The 17992-nt window shown below is 38.3% G+C and overlaps 1 protein-coding gene across 3 annotated transcripts; it reads right to left on the bottom strand.

The window, feature by feature from the left end:
* Nucleotides 1–3656: 3656 nt before the first annotated feature.
* On the bottom strand, nucleotides 3657–16283 carry seh1l (SEH1-like (S. cerevisiae)). Of its 3 annotated transcripts, none has more exons than XM_066690707.1 (9): nucleotides 16020–16283; nucleotides 15041–15091; nucleotides 14235–14381; nucleotides 13742–13953; nucleotides 12201–12299; nucleotides 11492–11632; nucleotides 10963–11120; nucleotides 10198–10351; nucleotides 3657–4410 (listed from the first exon to the last, which is right to left on the bottom strand). In XM_066690707.1, the coding sequence occupies exons 1-9, from the start codon at nucleotides 16128–16130 to the stop codon at nucleotides 4221–4223; spliced, it is 1263 nt and encodes a 420-aa protein (XP_066546804.1). In that variant the 5' UTR covers nucleotides 16131–16283; the 3' UTR covers nucleotides 3657–4220. The 3 variants fall into 3 exon arrangements, with proteins under 3 accessions (XP_066546804.1, XP_066546805.1, XP_066546806.1); XM_066690708.1 differs by lacking the exon at nucleotides 3657–4410 and adding an exon at nucleotides 5471–9183 and having other exon boundaries at nucleotides 16020–16282; XM_066690709.1 differs by lacking the exon at nucleotides 3657–4410 and adding an exon at nucleotides 5471–6758 and having other exon boundaries at nucleotides 16020–16282.
* Between the last annotated feature and the right edge of the window lie 1709 nt (nucleotides 16284–17992).

Raw genomic sequence — 17992 nt, 5'->3', positions numbered from 1 at the left:
CAGTGCTGTAATCATGAGTCTGCTAATTTGGGAGGGAGGAAGAATTGGGACAAAACAAATGGAAACTACATGAAGTAGTCTTTTTATCATTTGCACTTTGTTAGATTTGTTTCCAGTTGTACACCCAATTGTGTGTTTTCTGACTGATTATAGGTATTTGTTTTTTATCATCTTATATTTATACCTCCCATGTTATCTATACTAGTAAAAAAACAGCACATTTTAAGCATGACAAATGAATTTAGTTTAATGAAGAATGGACATTTCTGACACCATTGATTAAGAATTGTGCACTGAAGACTCAAATAGTCTTCAGGCTTGATGCATCTGTTTTTACTGGAGCCTAAGTAGACAAAAATCACAAAGAACACATACAACATGATATGAAATCATTGCTTAAAATCATTAAGATCATCCTACACATAATTTTGTTTTAGTTTGATCTCACATAATTGCAATACAAGAAAGCTACGCTTGCAGAATCAGAAAAATCTAAATACCCTGAATTGCAATTTCAGAACAGAAAGTTTTATCTGATGGCCTAAAGCTGCCAACTTAAGACCTTAAGAGTCATACTGACTTGTCTCAATAGTGATGCAATACACAAAATGTAGAGAATGAAACACAGATATGTGTGCTTTTATAAATCATTTAAAACTGAACCTTAATACCAATACATGCAGAAATAGCAGGCATGTGACAACAGAGGGTAAACTAAGTAGTAATGGTATGGCTATAAAATCTTAAAATCATAGTTCTTAGTTAGAGATTTCTAAAACTGATTTGAGATGCAACACCTTTAACACCAAAATACCTTATCTCCATGTAAGATGAGTTTGCTGAAATCATCATGATAAATCCCCAAACATCTTAATGTTTTAAGTAATATATTTACATTGAAGTCCTAGTTAAAGAAAATTGTGCTCTACTAACTGGTGGCCATTTTTTTACAGTTAAAAATAGTTCAGGAGTGCTTAATGTTCTTGTGGGATTAATACCTACTGCTACAGCCTACTTTGTTAGCAAACTGTTCACACTCGGCCTAACTCATATGTGAACGGGGTCAAGATTTAGGCCGGCCCTGGGCGGGGTCAAAACTAGTCCCGCTTTATGCCGGCCTAAATGTAACTGTAAACGCGCCGGGAAATTTAACAGTATGCATTTTACACGTGGAAATTGCATTATGAAATTGTGAACGGGACCGTAACTTTATTAATTATCCGCATTTTTGCATTAAAACGATATAAATTTAACCGAAGCAGGTTTCCATTCAAATCAGTGCATTTTAATACGAGACCAGCTATTTAATATCCAATCCGAAATGCAGTTATATTGAGCTGAGCAGTACAATCACAAATGCCAGCGTTAGAGGTGACAACTGGGACGATGCAGAAATGAAAGCGCTGTTTACAATGTGGATGAAGATACAGTTAAAATAGAAACCGCAGGAAGTGCACAGCGCTGCTGTCTGAGGATATTATAACTATAGACGCATCACAGAGGCTGCTTTCCATGCAGACGATTGCATACTAATGCACACGATTTCTTGTGATTTAATGTGGATGTCCTAATAAATGTGCTTCGCTTTCGGGTGAATTGTATAACAGCACTTTTAAACTTGCAGAACCGAAGATAGACATTTGAAAAGGGAAATATATGAATTAGATTCCCCATTGAACCAGCACATTTTTAATTATTTTAGAAAGCTTCGGCTGCAAAGGGTAAGATTACTTTCAAATAAAATATAGAACCGAACAATAGCCAATCGATATTAATAAGTTGTGATTATAAATACATCGCACACACCTGTAAGCAGAGCTAATGTCCTGCGTCACTGGTTTGTTTGAGCTGATGTGTTTATTCCCGGCATGCATTTAGTTTAGGCCGGCTTTTCGCCCGCATATGTGAGGCACTTAGGCCTCCTAAAACCGCAAATATGGCCTAAATTTGAGGCGGCCCAGGGCCGGCCTAATAAGTGTGAACGGGGTCAGTTCAGATACATCATGGGAAACTCCTCCTCAGTGCTATTTCAAATGAGTTTCAAATACCTGAGTTTCTAAGAACAAAAGCAGGGAAAATAGTTTTACATCACATGCTGAAGGCAAAACACCAACCATTACTTGCCTTTTTCTTCCTACAAGTATAAACTCTAACCATCAATTTTATTTTACTGCGCTTCTGTCCAAGAATTCAGCAGAGGGATTAAATCAACTGTATTCACACATCACGTACAGCAGATATATTATATATATACACTCACCTAAAGGATTATTAGGAACACCATACTAATACTGTGTTTGACCCCCTTTCGCCTTCAGAACTGCCTTAATTCTACGTGGCATTGATTCAACAAGGTGCTGAAAGCATTCTTTAGAAATGTTGGCCCATATTGATAGGATAGCATCTTGCAGTTGATGGAGATTTGTGGGATGCACATCCAGGGCACGAAGCTCCCGTTCCACCACATCCCAAAGATGCTCTATTGGGTTGAGATCTGGTGACTGTGGGGGCCAGTTTAGTACAGTGAACTCATTGTCATGTTCAAGAAACCAATTTGAAATAATTCGACCTTTGTGACATGGTGCATTATCCTGCTGGAAGTAGCCATCAGAGAATGGGTACATGGTGGTCATAAAGGGATGGACATGGTCAGAAACAATGCTCAGGTAGGCCGTGGCATTTAAACGATGCCCAATTGGCACTAAGGGGCCTAAAGTGTGCCAAGAAAACATCCCCCACACCATTACACCACCACCACCAGCCTGCACAGTGGTAACAAGGCATGATGGATCCATGTTCTCATTCTGTTTACGCCAAATTCTGACTCTACCATCTGAATGTCTCAACAGAAATCGAGACTCATCAGACCAGGCAACATTTTTCCAGTCTTCAACTGTCCAATTTTGGTGAGCTTGTGCAAATTGTAGCCTCTTTTTCCTATTTGTAGTGGAGGTGAGATGACCCGGTGGGGTCTTCTGCTGTTGTAGCCCATCCGCCTCAAGGTTGTACGTGTTGTGGCTTCACAAATGCTTTGCTGCATACCTCGGTTGTAACGAGTGGTTATTTCAGTCAAAGTTGCTCTTCTATCAGCTTGAATCAGTCGGCCCATTCTCCTCTGACCTCTAGCATCAACAAGGCATTTTCGCCCACAGGACTGCCGCATACTGGATGTTTTTCCCTTTTCACACCATTCTTTGTAAACCCTAGAAATGGTTGTGCGTGAAAATCCCAGTAACTGAGCAGATTGTGAAATACTCAGACCGGCCCGTCTGGCACCAACAACCATGCCACGCTCAAAATTGCTTAAATCACCTTTCTTTCCCATTCAGACATTCAGTTTGGAGTTCAGGAGATTGTCTTGACCAGGACCACACCCCTAAATGCATTGAAGCAACTGCCATGTGATTGGTTGGTTAGATAATTGCATTAATGAGAAATTGAACAGGTGTTCCTAATAATCCTTTAGGTGAGTGTATATATATAATATTAGTTGACTCAAGGTAAATACATAGACCCTGACCCTGATTTAAGGTGTTTTTACAGGCAGCCACAATGAAAAACACATGACACTTCTTCACTTCCTCAATTATGGTCAATACTTCCACAGGAGACAAACATACCAAAGCAAATTAAAACAATTTTTTCAATCTTTCACCAAAAATTTTATTGTTTGATTTCAAAGTGTATCATTGACATCAACAACGATTCTGACAATTACCCACCTTTTTATTTAAATCGGGATTTAGATATGGTGTAGCAGGAATGGCACTTCGGACAAGTTTGAAAGAACAGACATTTCCAACATTAGCAAAACAGCAGTTTATGATATTAAACTTATCAGTGCAAAGAAACAATGCATACTGGAAGTACAGGCACTTGGGAAGCAACCTTAAATATACAATATTTCAGAGTTGGTTTCCTTCCACAGTTTTGTGTTTCGATTTTTTTCCTTTCGTAAAAGAATCCAAAGAAATCGTTGCAAAGAATGCAGCGATTTATCTGCAGGCATTCAGGTAGGGGGTGTGAGAAAGGAACACTAAACAAAGGAACATCAAAAACAAATCCACAAAGCCTTCCAGGAAAAAGCAGGGAGGAAAAATAAAATAAAAAAAGATAAGTAAAGGGACTGAAAGGAAAGCAGAAACAAAATAACATGTTTGAGTAAGCAAGGCCTAGAGTGTTTTTTTTGTTACTTTTTAGTTTATTTTTATTAAACCCTTTTAGACCCCTTCGTTTTCTGGCAAGGGGTTTAGGGGTCGTGTGGTATATCGTCTGCGAGGATGAGGAAGCTGCAGGTTGGCAGAATCAGCATCACAAGTTTGCTCTATCAGTGTAGGAGGAGGCAGTAGTTGGGCATAACTGGACCATCTCGAACCAGCCCATGGGGGGTCCAGAGGGGGAAAGAAATACCTGAAACAATGGAGACAGAAACGAAACAAAAGCCACACACACAAAAAACAAAAAGAAAAAAACAAAGAAAAAAACAGAAAGAAGAGAAAGGTAGTAAATATGAGGAGAAATAAAGGGGAGAATAGACTCCATGCTTTAAAAAAATAAACCAAAACCAAAACCAAACGAGGAAAGAAAAAAAAGTCAAGAAGTAGTGCCATGCTGAAAAACAGAAACGGAACAAACGGCACAATCGCACACCTCGACACCAGGAAGGAAAATTATTTGTCCAGGTTTTGTACTTAAACCAAAAATCAACTATAAATTTGTATAATTGTTAGCCCATCAGCTGGAATTAGCATGAATTAATGTTTTTTATTTGTAATCAACAAAGTATATTTTGAGTTAAATCACCTTAAACATATTACATATTAGATACAGGGCCCTAGGTTATATCTAATTATTATAGGAAATAAAATAAAAAAACCTCACTATTAATTCTGAAAAAAATAAAGATTTATGTTTATAACCCAAATCTCACATAATCTATATCAAGTTGCATAATTCAGTGTTTTCTTGGCAGAATACCTGTCCAACCACATATAAATTTTAGATGCATGAAATGGATTAATTGACATTCATGAAATTAATAAATTTCTTCTTTAATTTTTCCTTGGGTCTTTTGTCAGTGAAGAAGGTTGACCTGTTTTGGAGGATTTCTTTATTTCAAAAACACCCGATTATTTTTCAATTGCGTCACTGTAACACATTCATTACTGGTGATGGGTTGACAGTTTTTTGGTTGGTTGACACACAGCCAGATAAAAAGCCAAAATAAATATATAGGCTTCATCATATAATACATGTTAATATACCCCTGTATCCAAAATGTCAAACTAGCAAAACCTACATGATGCATGTAAGTCACTATGTATTAAAAAATGTAATACACCTGCAATATTGACACAAAGTCAGTAAAAACAAATACGTTGAAAGAATGGAATAAATCAAACCGGTCAGGTTAGCTTGAAATATCAAAAATACATGGAAGTATGTAAAGAAAGGGACAAAATTACGGAAGTACGAAAACATTGTAAAAAGTTTATTTAACATTCTGCTCTAGATAAAACTTTATGATGGAAAGTGAGATAACAGTCGATACACAAACACCAGATCCAAACCAAATGTGGCAAGTAATGGGGGGGGGGGGGGGGGACAAAAAAAAAAAAAAAAAAAAAAAAACTCTTGTATAAATAGAATTTATTTACTTGTGAAGTTTGCATTTTATTTTTGAAAACTACAAAACTATTTTCAACAGACAGGGAGGGTGCAGAGGATATGGCACATCTTGCCTCAGATAGCACAGCACAACCAGTGGTTCCCAAAAGATTTCCTCTACAGAACTTCCCCTATTACTGCCAAATAACAAGGGTGCAGAAAAGTAACTGAAAACAATAAAACTGGAAGGAATAATGGCATGTAGAACTAAATTTGTAAAATGAAAAAATAAAACTAACAAAAGCCCAAAGGAAACCACATGTGGGGCTTTGGGTTGTACAGTATCAGTTTTTTCAGATTATTATGATGGTACATACTGTAGATTTTTTAAATGTACCTTCTTGATTGTCCACAAAAAGCCTAAAACTTAAAAAAGATGCATTTTTCTTTTGTTCTCACAAGCAATATTTGGAATGTAAGACATTTAATATACTGTGGAGCAGAAGTCTAGCATTCTTTTAACATCAAAGAAAAAAAACAAAAGAATAAGCTAGCCTTTCTGCAAACACTCAGGATCATATGACATTTGTGGTATTAGTACAAGCCTTTAAAAAGGACTGACTAACCGTAATTGAGTCAAACCAATGAAAGAAAATATATATTTGTATTCATATGACCTGATGTGACATTACTGGTGTGGTGCTAAAAATAACATGGCAAACTAAGCTTTGAACAGAAATCAGGAAGGGGTCCAGAGGAAACTTTCTGGAAGTTGTTGCCCTGAGACAAAAACAAAACAGCAAAATAACTGAGCTAATTGTCCCATACCTCATGGAAATCACCTGAAGATAAAATTAAAAAAATATCCAAAGATTCAGATTATGTTTTGAGGTAAATGCCACACATGATATACTGCCTTTACAAATTGACCATGTGAGGATTCCAGGATCTACAGAAGTGGGGACATAAATAAGTAAACAGCCTTTTTGGGGGTTGCGATTAGTAGTATGCAGGCTGCAGGTGTGTCTTGGGAGAAGTCAGTCGGCGCAGAGGAGGGGAAAAAGGAGTTCTCTTTCCATTCCTGTGTGCATGCAACAAGCAGCAAAACAGCAAAATACTCCAATTAGCCTGGTATCAGTTGAGCTTTCTTTCTGTTAAAAGGATATAATACAAGTGGAGAAAACAGTTTGTATCACAGTTCTGAAAACAAAAAGTTGTTTCTTACATTTAAGCATTTTAATTTAGACAAACATTTACACACTGAGGAATAATAATATTGAGAATAACAAAAGAACAGTAATATAATTTCAAGGATTTCTCACCCAAGTACAAACAGAAAAGGAACAAGACTTACCAGAACTATAAAGCTTAACAGAAATAGCCCCATTGTGATGCCTTCAAATGTAAGAGAATCTTTCAGTGTTTGACAGAGGTTACATTTTAGAAGAGCTCAGACACTCACAGAAGAGTTATTATTAGTTTTAAGAGTTATTAGAGGGGGCGGGCAGATCAAATATGATAATTTAAAGGAATTCAAGTACAATAATATTTTGTATACTTATATATTGTATATTCATCAGAGACGTTCAATGCTCAGTGTTGCTCAATATTCAACAGTTATGTACACTATCTTTACAACCGACCCCCAAACAAAGACCACCTATCAAACATGATGTGTTCAAATTGTTCACCATAGCCAACTGAAGGAAAGGCTGTATGTATTCAAGATTGTTAGATTTTGTTTGGGGGAGAGGGGTCAAACTCCCATCCCATGGGGCCATGGGTCTTCTGGCTTTACGTTCCAACAACAGGTCAAAACTCAGCTGATCTAATGAACAGCTCAATTGGAAACGAGATGCTCAATTGGAATGGAGATTCAAAGGTCTAATTAAATTGCCTTCTTAGAAATAAGTGATACATGTCCATTCCATGCTTCAAGTTTAATGTGAAATCCTCAGCAAATCAGAAAGATACAAATTACAAAATACAGGGAACCACTATGTACTGATATCTATGGAATCGTGTACCGTGCATTTGCAAGTGTGTTTACTATGCTAATCCACACCGAAACAAACAGTTCAGAAGTTATTTTATTTACAAACTACTGGGTGTATGTAATTTGGCTTATATATCATATCACACAGGCAATGATAACCCATTTATTTTAGAAATTATCACTGCATTCAAAATGAGAATGTGAAAGGTTGTTTCATGTGAGCCATGAAAGTAACCGTGTGGTGTGACGTTTCAGATTGTTCAAATAATGCATAGTCCACTTCAATTATAGTAAGTCTTAAATTAGGCGTTTTTACATCAATTACATATATAAAAAAAAAAGTTTGTTTAAAAACTGTAAAATTACAATTAACTATTGTCAATTAACTTTCTCCACTGTCATTCAATAACATCAATCATATCTAATAATGTTTCTCTTAATGTCAATATTTATGGCAGGCTCTACAGGTCAGTTATCCTGGTTTCCATGGTCTTGTACAAACAGTATAAACCGTTCTGCTGCCATCTACTGCACTTTTCAGGAAACACTTTCTTTGTACAGGGCTAAGATTTCTGCAGTTGTACGTCCTGCTGTAGCATCTCCTTTGTTGCAAGTCCAAGGGGGAAAATTGTTATGACGTTGACGACATGAACGAGCAAATTCTTGATTTTCACTAAATTGGTAGTGTTGTTCGGTTCGTAAACAATGTAATGCAAATTGACCTCTAATGCTGGTGGTTTAAAAGATGTCAGGTCAAAACATCTTAAATGTTAAGTTCAAATTAATCAGCAACTGAAACTTTGGGTAGAACAAAAAACCAGAAGACATCAAGACCCTTCAGACAAAAAGTTTTGACCCCTCTGATATATATCGGTGGAATGTTGTGGGATGCTAATTATACAACACCGTGTTTCTTAAAAGGAGCATTTCATATTATCTCAACTTCTGGCTATTGAATTTCAAACTTGTCAACTACAGTGTGTGTTCTGCAAAATTAGCAGAGACCTGATGTTCAGTACTGCTCTTAAGGCCACTTACAGCTCTGGAAAAAATTAAGAGACCACTCCAAGTTCAGAAATCAATGTTAAGTGGTCTCTTAATTTTTTCCAGAGCTGTACATGTGACTTAATTCCACCTACTCAATTTCTGTATGCTTGAAGGGTGCATATGAAGCCATCAATATAATAAATTATACCTTTGCTTATCAGGATCCTTAGCGGAGTGAAATATATATAATAGTTTTTCCTCAAACGTTTGGCAGGGCAATTTTAAAATATTGATAAAACTAAAGTGTAAAGTGTGCTGGTCATTCATATTTATTTCAACTTTAACAAAGATAGTAGTAGTAGTAGTAGTAATAGTAATAACAACAACAACGACAACAACAGAGGAATGTAGATCTTGCTGAAGGGCTGTATAATTAGACTGGTAGCGCCTGCACTCGAGATGCCAAGGTCATATTCTTCATACTCTCAGGAAGAGCAAATTCAGACAGCCTAAAAAATGACAGGCTAGCATTTAAATAAAATGCCTTTTAAAACTGCCCTCGTGGAAGCAAAGTTGGGGAAAGTTTGTGGATCCTGAAAAGTAAGCAAAAGGAATTCATTATTCCATTGATAGGTTTAAAAACAACCCTTTACCTTCCTGGAACGTGAAGGTGAGGAAGCTAAAGATAATATGATCTGCTACTTTCGTTTTTAAACAGGGTTACTACCAAGTAAAGATAAATGAAAAACAGTTTGTCAGAGGTTAGGACAGAGAGGACAGTCATCTCCCCCACTTTTTTAAAACAAAGGGATCTAGCAGTCACCAGCATTGTCAAAGGCCCCTCAGATTCATACACTGCCCACACATCAGTTTCACCAGGTAAGGATTAGAGTACAATAGCATCCACTTCATGCATCAGAAATACTAGCCACTGACTTCCAACTCGTAAGTTGCGACTGCACAGTCCTGTTACAGCACTGAAGCCAAAAACACATTGTGTGGACACAGGTGAACAACTGTTGAAACTGTACAAAGAGTTTGGCAAGCTTATTTAAAAAAAAGAAAAGGAAAAAAAGCTTCACTAAACAGAGAGCTTTTGTCTTTCCCAGCTCAAGAAATCCCTTCACTTCCAGAATTCAGTTCTTCTAATGGATCCTGACATTGGCCTAAAGTGTTTCTGGAGATGGATGTTGACAAAACGTATCTAAACAGCAGACTTATTAGCTCTCACATGTGCTATATGACATGTTCAGAAGATAAAACTAAAAGTGAACACGACGAAGCCCTTAAGAGTTAGAGAGTGAATGCACATCCTACAAAATCCTACATATCACGTACACTATAAATGTAACAATGCATTTAATGTATTGATTTTTTTACAAAAAGGTTCTGGTTTTCCTTTGAATCATGCATTGTCTTTATAGTCTTCAAGTAAAACCAACATTAAAACACCTGTATAGCAAGTAGACCGTACCCTGGCACCCCTCTTATCAAAGGATGCCAAGCTCTTTGCAAGTTTCTCAAGCTGTCAGTGAAGGGTGGCCCCAGAGTGCCGAGCGGAGATCCCCAAGTGAAGCAGTCTCCTCACCGCAGCTCTGCAGACCTACCTTCCTGCTGACGAGCCGTTCAGGGAATTCTGGGAGGTCTGGCCAGCAGAGCCCACTGCCGAGTTCAAGATGCCTTGCTGACTGGAGGAGCCATTCACAGGACTGCCATCCCCCTTCAGGATCCCGGTGCACTTCCAGTTATCCATGTAGTTCGCTGGAAAGGCATAATATATACAGATTAGGAGTGGGAAGAAAAACAACATAAACAAACAGGCCAAGAGTAATACCAAGGAAAATGTTGCACTCATTGGGTTCAGGCAGAAGTGCATGTTTGGTGGGAATAAAACAAAATGGTGTGCTGCCTAGATACAGTGGAAATGTTGATTAAGAGTCACATGACATTCCCACGGCCAGCTCACACAGAAGATCCTGTGAGTTGGAGTTGCTTCCCTTAATTAGCAGTTAAAAGCCACTGATTCTTTTCCAGCTTATTGTCAATCGATTCCCCAAAATTAGTGCTAAAATACAACAGCCATTTTGGTGAAATAGCATTGGCCGATATCCACATCGGTCTATAATAAGAGAATGTCACATTAAGAAAATGATTATGCGATCAGTTGCTGAAGACTTATGGTGTTATACACACAAGCAAAGCTGTGCCTGTATTCTCAACTTTAGCCCACACACAGACTTTAAAAAGCTTCAATTTCAGCAGAGTTCGTCTACCCATTACAAACACTGCTAGTTCAACTGAAGAAAATGGCCACTCATGCCATTCTCTCTTCGTGTGGAGCAGGTCGTCGACCGCTGGAGTAAAGGCCTCACCTTTCCACAGCCTCACGCAGCCATCATCGCCCGAGGAGGCCAGCAAGGTACTGGTGATGTTCCAGCTCACTCGCCACACCTGGGAGTTGTGGTTCTCAAACTGGGCCACAATCTGCACCTCAAACTTAGTTGGTCCCGTCGGAGTGCTGGTTTCCCTCCTGTGCAAAACAATCATTTTCATAAAGAAACATTATTAGGTAGTAAGATTAATCGTAATTTAAATGAATTACATTTAGCACAACAGATCTCTGTTATATGGTAACACTTGACAAAAAATGGGCACCAATTCTTAATGCATGGATAAATCTCACCGGAATAACATACGAACGCCTCATGAACTTCTACGGAGTTCTGATGTTGACCAGCTGTGTCATCGGTTCCCATTAATGTCATGGGGGAACTGAAATATTATCTGTTCCCTCCTCTCATGCAGTTCTCTTCCCCACCTCTGACAACCACACATTTGAGATGCATTTCAGCAGAGTCTTAAATTACTGTTGGCAGTGGACAAACTCCTCAATCCACTCACCGGAGAGGTATTAACTTGAAAATGCGGACATCTTTGGTCGCAATTGCCAGCACGTGGAATGACCTCCCCAGGTTCGGCGCGAAGGCGATGTCGTGGACTGGATCCGTGACGGTCATCAACGTCTCCGCCTTGGCGTACTTCCTGCAGATGGGTTTGAACACAGGCTTTGATTTGGGGAATGGGAAGATTCTCTCTCCTATCTTACACTGGGTGTAGTGTCCTCTGAAAAATGCAGCAATATTTTTCCTCCCACTCACAGACATGGTAGACCAATGGCAATGTAGGCAGGACCAGTGCAACTCTTAGCACAGACACACTGACAGACCCAGTAAGGCCACTTTTACAAATCCAGCAGAGAAAACCTAGCCCTTAGACTTCCCATAAAAGAAGATTTTAACAGAATTGAACACAGACATGCAGAAGTAAATACTTCTCGAATGAAAGACAATCCAGTCTGACACTGTCACACCAGTCTGTATGCTTATTCAGCAGACGTATCTCAATAGGGCATTGCTGATGCTGCCTTTTTCATAATTTAACCGCAGGCACTAGGGGAATTAAGGGGGGAAAAAACAAAGCATTTCCTGATCTTACTCAAAGGCATGTGCTAAATTAACAACCTTCAGAAAACAGGAATGTCAGAATAAACAAAACAAAAATGTGTAAATGGAAGGTAAGAAGCTTGAGGAAAAAAAAAAACAGTACCAACCTTGTGTTTTCATTGTACTCGTATATCTGGACTTTGCCACCATAGCCAACATTACTGTCATCGCTTCCCACTGCAATCATAGGAGAATGAGCCCGGGAGCTGGTAAAAATCCCAGAAAGCAGAAAAGGGTTAGTTTTAGAAGGCTGCATATGACTCCATTAACCACTGCCAGTTCAGCTTAATATCAAATAATCACCCTCCACTCCTCCTTGCCAAGGTACAGCTGACCTGGGCGGTGTGGGGGCGGCAGGGTCACTGGGAGACTAACAATCAGACACAGCTTTTATTGTCTTACAGTAATAAACTTCACATCACATACCTCATGCATAAACAAAGTATATGCCTATAAGCTGTTAATGCATGTGGCCGCTACCCTGCTGCAGATCAAACAGCTGAGCAACGCTACCATAACTCTCCTATTAGCTTTAATAATTGTAAGTAATTGCAGGCAAAAAACAAGACAACACATACTTAGTGATACAAATGTGTTAAAGAGTCTTTATTTGTTGCATTTATTGCAGTGCAACAGCACTCAATTTAACAGTGATGTAAATAATATTATTTACGATTAAGATGTTCATGTCTTTCCGTTTAAAGTCAACTTTAAAATCCCCTCCTGAATCAAAGTGTCTCGTTGAACACGGAGCATATGTCATTTTAGTACTACATTTAAAACATAGTAATATCATAAATAACCATAATACATGAATGTAAGTGGATGTATTTATGTACAGATTTGTTCAAGAACAGTAGCTACAAATGGGAACCACAGGGAACATTTTTCCATGTCCATTTTTCCAAGTGAAGAAGTTCACTTCACTATCCACTCCTCACAGTGCTGGAGTTTACATTTTAAAAGTGCAGTTAATAATGTCAATATTTATTTATTTATTTATTTATTTATTGTGAGAGTATAGATTTCCCATCAGGAACAATTGGTTGGCAAAGCGTTAGTGTATCTTCAGTTATGTTGCATATACATATATAATAAGAGCCGTTATCATTGCTGTCAGCATTAAATATATATATTTATACATGAAGAAATACAAACCTCTTTTTGAATGTTAAACTCATTTATGTTTTTATGTGCTATACCTCCTTTGTGTTATCCAGTTTTAGCTACATAAATTATAACAAACATGACCATTTGAACTGGGTTGCCAAAACCACAAATGGAAATACTAAGTACTTTTCACTTTACTTTAATTGCAGTAATGAATCATCCAATTTAGACGCATACACCACTGTAATAATGGAGAAGGCCTTGGGAAATCCAGAAACTGTACAGATTCCACACGGACAATAATAGTGGGCACAGGACTCTGCTTTGGGGGGTCTCAGTACTAGTCCATAGCCTACTTCAGTGCCAGGAAGATGAGTGATTTGGTCCTTATCAGACCTTTAGTGTGGTACTTTTCAGTTTTTCTTTGGAATGAGATCTATCCTATTAGGTTGGAGCTCTAGTCTGATCAAGCTCTCATAAAAACAGAAGGGGGGACGGGTGCCCGAGGAGGAGAAACATCAGTGTGTCTGACTCTCACCTGGAGGGGTTCCAGGAAATACAGCTGCAGCTCAGTTTGCAGGAGATCTCGTGCTGAAGCGACCACTGACTGAGGTTCATCACATCTGGGGCTTCGTAGATCCGTACAACACCGTCCGCCGAGCACGTGGTCAGCATCAGGCCCATGTGTTTCGGGGCAAACTTGACATCTGTCACTGACGTCCTGCTGTCCACGAGCGTTGTCCTCTTAATCTAGAAAGGAAGAGCCCAGAGTCAGGGACCAGCAGGCTAGGCCAAGGTTTCTGCACCAGACTTGCCCAAATCTAGTCCTGGTTGGCTATAGCCCCGTAGGTTATACAGGTCACCTTAAATCTGCAATAACTGTTTTCACTAAAAAGTTTACCACCACCTTTTCTCTTTTTTTTTTCTTTTTTAATGAAGAACAAATGCTGAAGGTTTCCCACACCAAAATGATGTTAAAATCTGATAATTCGCTGAACAGAATAATGTTGATCCCATGTCCCATGACTCACCCAGTGACTCTGTCCGCGCTGCTTGTCGTTGGACTCGCCCACAATTTCCTCCCACACAGCAGCTGTTCTGTCAAAGGAGCAGGAGGCCAACACTTGGCCAAACTCTGGGTGGGCCCATGTCACTCGCCACACCGAACCACTGTGAGTCTTAAAGGAGGCAACACAGTAACTATACAGATTACCTGTTTATTGTTGTAGATCAAAGCATTGGCATCCTTCATTGGAATCAATACGATTTACTCATTAATTTACTTAAATAGGGTCTATTCATGAAAGATGTATTTTTGAAGTTTATTGAATGCCATCTGACCCTAGTGGGCAGAAGTGAAAATTGCTAATCACATACAGTAGGTGGAGATGCAAATCTAACTCTTGGCAGGTCCTGCATTAACTCAAGTTCAGTCAACTAGAATATAGCCTATTACCAGCAAAGATGAGTCAGTGATCAATAAACAGATATAAATGATTAATGGGAATAGACAATGAAAACCTATTTATGAAATTACGATAGTTTTCCCAGTAACTCTTGTGCTGAATACACTCCTATCACAAACAGACAAGCTTTAACAGATCACAAATAAGATATGCTTTCATTGATATGATGGGCTTTCATCAACAATAGTGGCCCATATTGGTGGCAGTCATCTTTTAATGGTAACCAAACAGACAAATAATGTATTTCAACCACCCTAAATATTAAAGCAATGTGAGGAAATGTCTATTGAGCATGCCATGAATCATTAATAAACAGGTGACTGCATAAAAACTCTCTTTTCAACTCTTTTGGGGCAGAAAATAAAATGTACCTTCCAGCTAGCTGTGCAGTTCCATTCTCCATTTTCACTTTTGTCCCACACCTGAAAATAACAACACAACACAGTTTATAGCAGTTAGATACACCGCCCACACCCTATTTGTTAGACAAATTAAATGTATACCCAGGTTCTCAAAACATCTTGGCAGGGACCATACTAATTCAATGGCTTGCATGTCCATCACTTCAGTGTGTAGTAGTATGGTATAGGTATATTATTTGTTTGTATTTGATGTAACGCATAAAAGTTACACTTTATTTACACTAAAGTTATTTTTGCTGTTCCCACCTGCCTTTAAAGCTTCAAATAGCATTGTTAATCCAATTCCCATTTAAATCTCAGAGATCTGATAAAAAAAAATCACAAGTATTAGCATTGGAACAGTGTGTGACACTGACTTCAATACGAAAGGGGTATTTAATCGATGTAGCTCATTCATTACAGATCCCAGCATGGCATATACAGATTACTGGTTGGTTTTGATTTAGAAACATTCAACAACAATGTATAGAAAATACGTCAAACACACGCAAGTCTTGAACAATAAAGTAGGCGATGAAATCTGGAAATATTAACAAATGCATACGAAATTCTTCACTATTCTGCAAAAGCATACCTACAAATATTCAGTCGTCTAGGTCACAAAAGGCATTCTCTTAGGTCCTGCATTGTGCATGGCCGTGCTCGTGCAGCGCAGATTTCCGCAATTATGCGCAAGTTTGCAGAATCCCGGCGATCCCATTGGTGGAGCCGCGCAGACCTGCAGAAATCTGCGCTACACGAATTTCCAGGTCAAGCCACTTCTCTAGGCCCATGCAGCCTTTCTGTTGACAAGGTAGGACACAGACTTCTACTCTCTATGCAGACATCAAGGTAATGTCTGGGTAAAATGGAGGTTTCGAACTAAGTAGCACCTCAGGATGCCGTGGCGTATTACTCAGTATACACACATTAATGTCCACTTTATTACCTTGACACTCTGATCACTGGAGCAAGTCGCCATTCTCCTGCCGTGGAAGTCGTATGAAACATCATGAATGAGATCTTTGTGATCCGCCGCGATGCTCCGTGCTACAAACATCTTCAATCCAATTCCTTAAAATTGCATAAGATGTATTTTAGGTGGTTTAAATAACCTGCCGATGTGTTGCTTACAACCAACTTTCATTACGTGTTGGAGCGGCGTGTCTGCTTTCACCGCTGCATCCTTCCTTTGGCGCCCGGTTTGCACAGGTTATTGCAGCAGTTCGCCGCAAGAGGGCACCAGAAACGCATTACTTTACAGTGAGGCTGTTTTATTTGAATCTGAATCGTTTTAAAACTTTCACACTGGCACGGTTAGTATTCGTTTTTTTGTTTTTTTAATGCAGCTAATCGTAGAGAGAAATAAAGAGGAATTGTACACATAAACACATGTCATTAATGTAGGTGATTATTAAATTATTAACTATTTCCTTTAATAATGCTCTGCTTTGAACGTATAACAAATCTACAACACTTTTAAAATCAACTGTGCATGTATGTATATATGTATATATGACAGAGAGTATGAGAGATGCAATAAAAGCACATGGATACCCAAGTCTGAAAGAAAACGTATTAAATGCAAAAATGTTCACAGCATTTACAAAATAGCAGTGGGATTCATACATTTTGGTTCCAGGCTTACTTTTACAGTTCAAACAGCAGCAACACACTTGCACAATGTAAATCAATCAATCAGTTAATCAATAAATAAATCAGCATTTCTGGTTTATGGGATTTCGGCCCTTTCCTGGCACACCATCAGTGTTATATAGGTCAGGGAAATGGCCTGAAAAAGAATACCATGACATAAGACATATTGCACTTTGTATTGCTCTTGTGGTTTGTAAATCGCCCTGGACAAGGGTGTCTGCTAAGAAATAAAATAAATAAATATATAAATAATAAAGAGATTTTCTGAATGTAAGATTTAAATCCCTCCAGTTTTCTTCCATGTTAAATGGATTTCATAACACGTGCTACCTTATGGCGTTACATATCTGAAGATATTATGTGTTTAAGATTATAAGACAGCTAAGACATCTGTCCAATCTCCATGGTTAATTGAATTATACACGAGTGACAGAACACGCTCCATCCTTGAACAGATGGTTTTCTTTTCACTTCAGAGAATACTGAAGTGTCATAATGGTCAATTTGATAGAATTTAAAATAATAAATAATGTTATATAAGGGGCAAGGATCCTTGGTTCACATGCAGTTTATAAGGCCAAAACCAGTAATGATAACAACAGCCAATATTACATCAGATTTATTAGAAATGTTTTCAGGAGTCTTGGCAGGATAAATATCCACTCCACATAGGTTAGGTTAAGTTTACACTATTTTATTATAGGAGGCAATCCAAAATTACACACACCCCCTGTAAACGTCAGGATTCATTCAACTCTCAACTCTGATAAACAGTTTGTATAATACGGTGCTTCTCAATCCTGGTCCTAGAGGAACACCTAACCTGCTGGTTTTTATTCCAACTGAGCTTTCAGTTACTTAATTGAACCCTTAATTGCAGTAAAAATCTGCTTAGAGTTTACTTTTTAAATTGTGCAATAAAAGAGTTGGCTATTTAACAAGTTATTTATACAATTCCATACTTAATTTAAACGCCCTACTGTTTAAAATAATAAAAAGGCTCCGATTTAGGAAATTATTACTTCAATTAAGGGTTTAATTAACCAATTAACCAGCAGGGTTGGTGTTCCTCCAGGACCAGGATTGAGAACTGGAAAAATACGTTTACAGATACACACACACAGCCATTCATATGTTTAATAAAGCTGCCTTCATAGATAATGCGGATGTTTTCATCATGAGTGACTCCAAAAAGGAAGACCGAAGAGACGCTTTGACATTTAAATCCGGATCCGGCTCGACTTCTCGCTCATCTATATATGTATT

Source organism: Amia ocellicauda, chromosome 18 (genome assembly GCF_036373705.1).
Source record: "Amia ocellicauda isolate fAmiCal2 chromosome 18, fAmiCal2.hap1, whole genome shotgun sequence".
Taxonomy (NCBI): Eukaryota; Metazoa; Chordata; class Actinopteri; order Amiiformes; family Amiidae; genus Amia; species Amia ocellicauda.
Note: the sequence above shows the minus strand (reverse complement) of the source record. Positions and strands in the feature narration are given on the sequence as shown.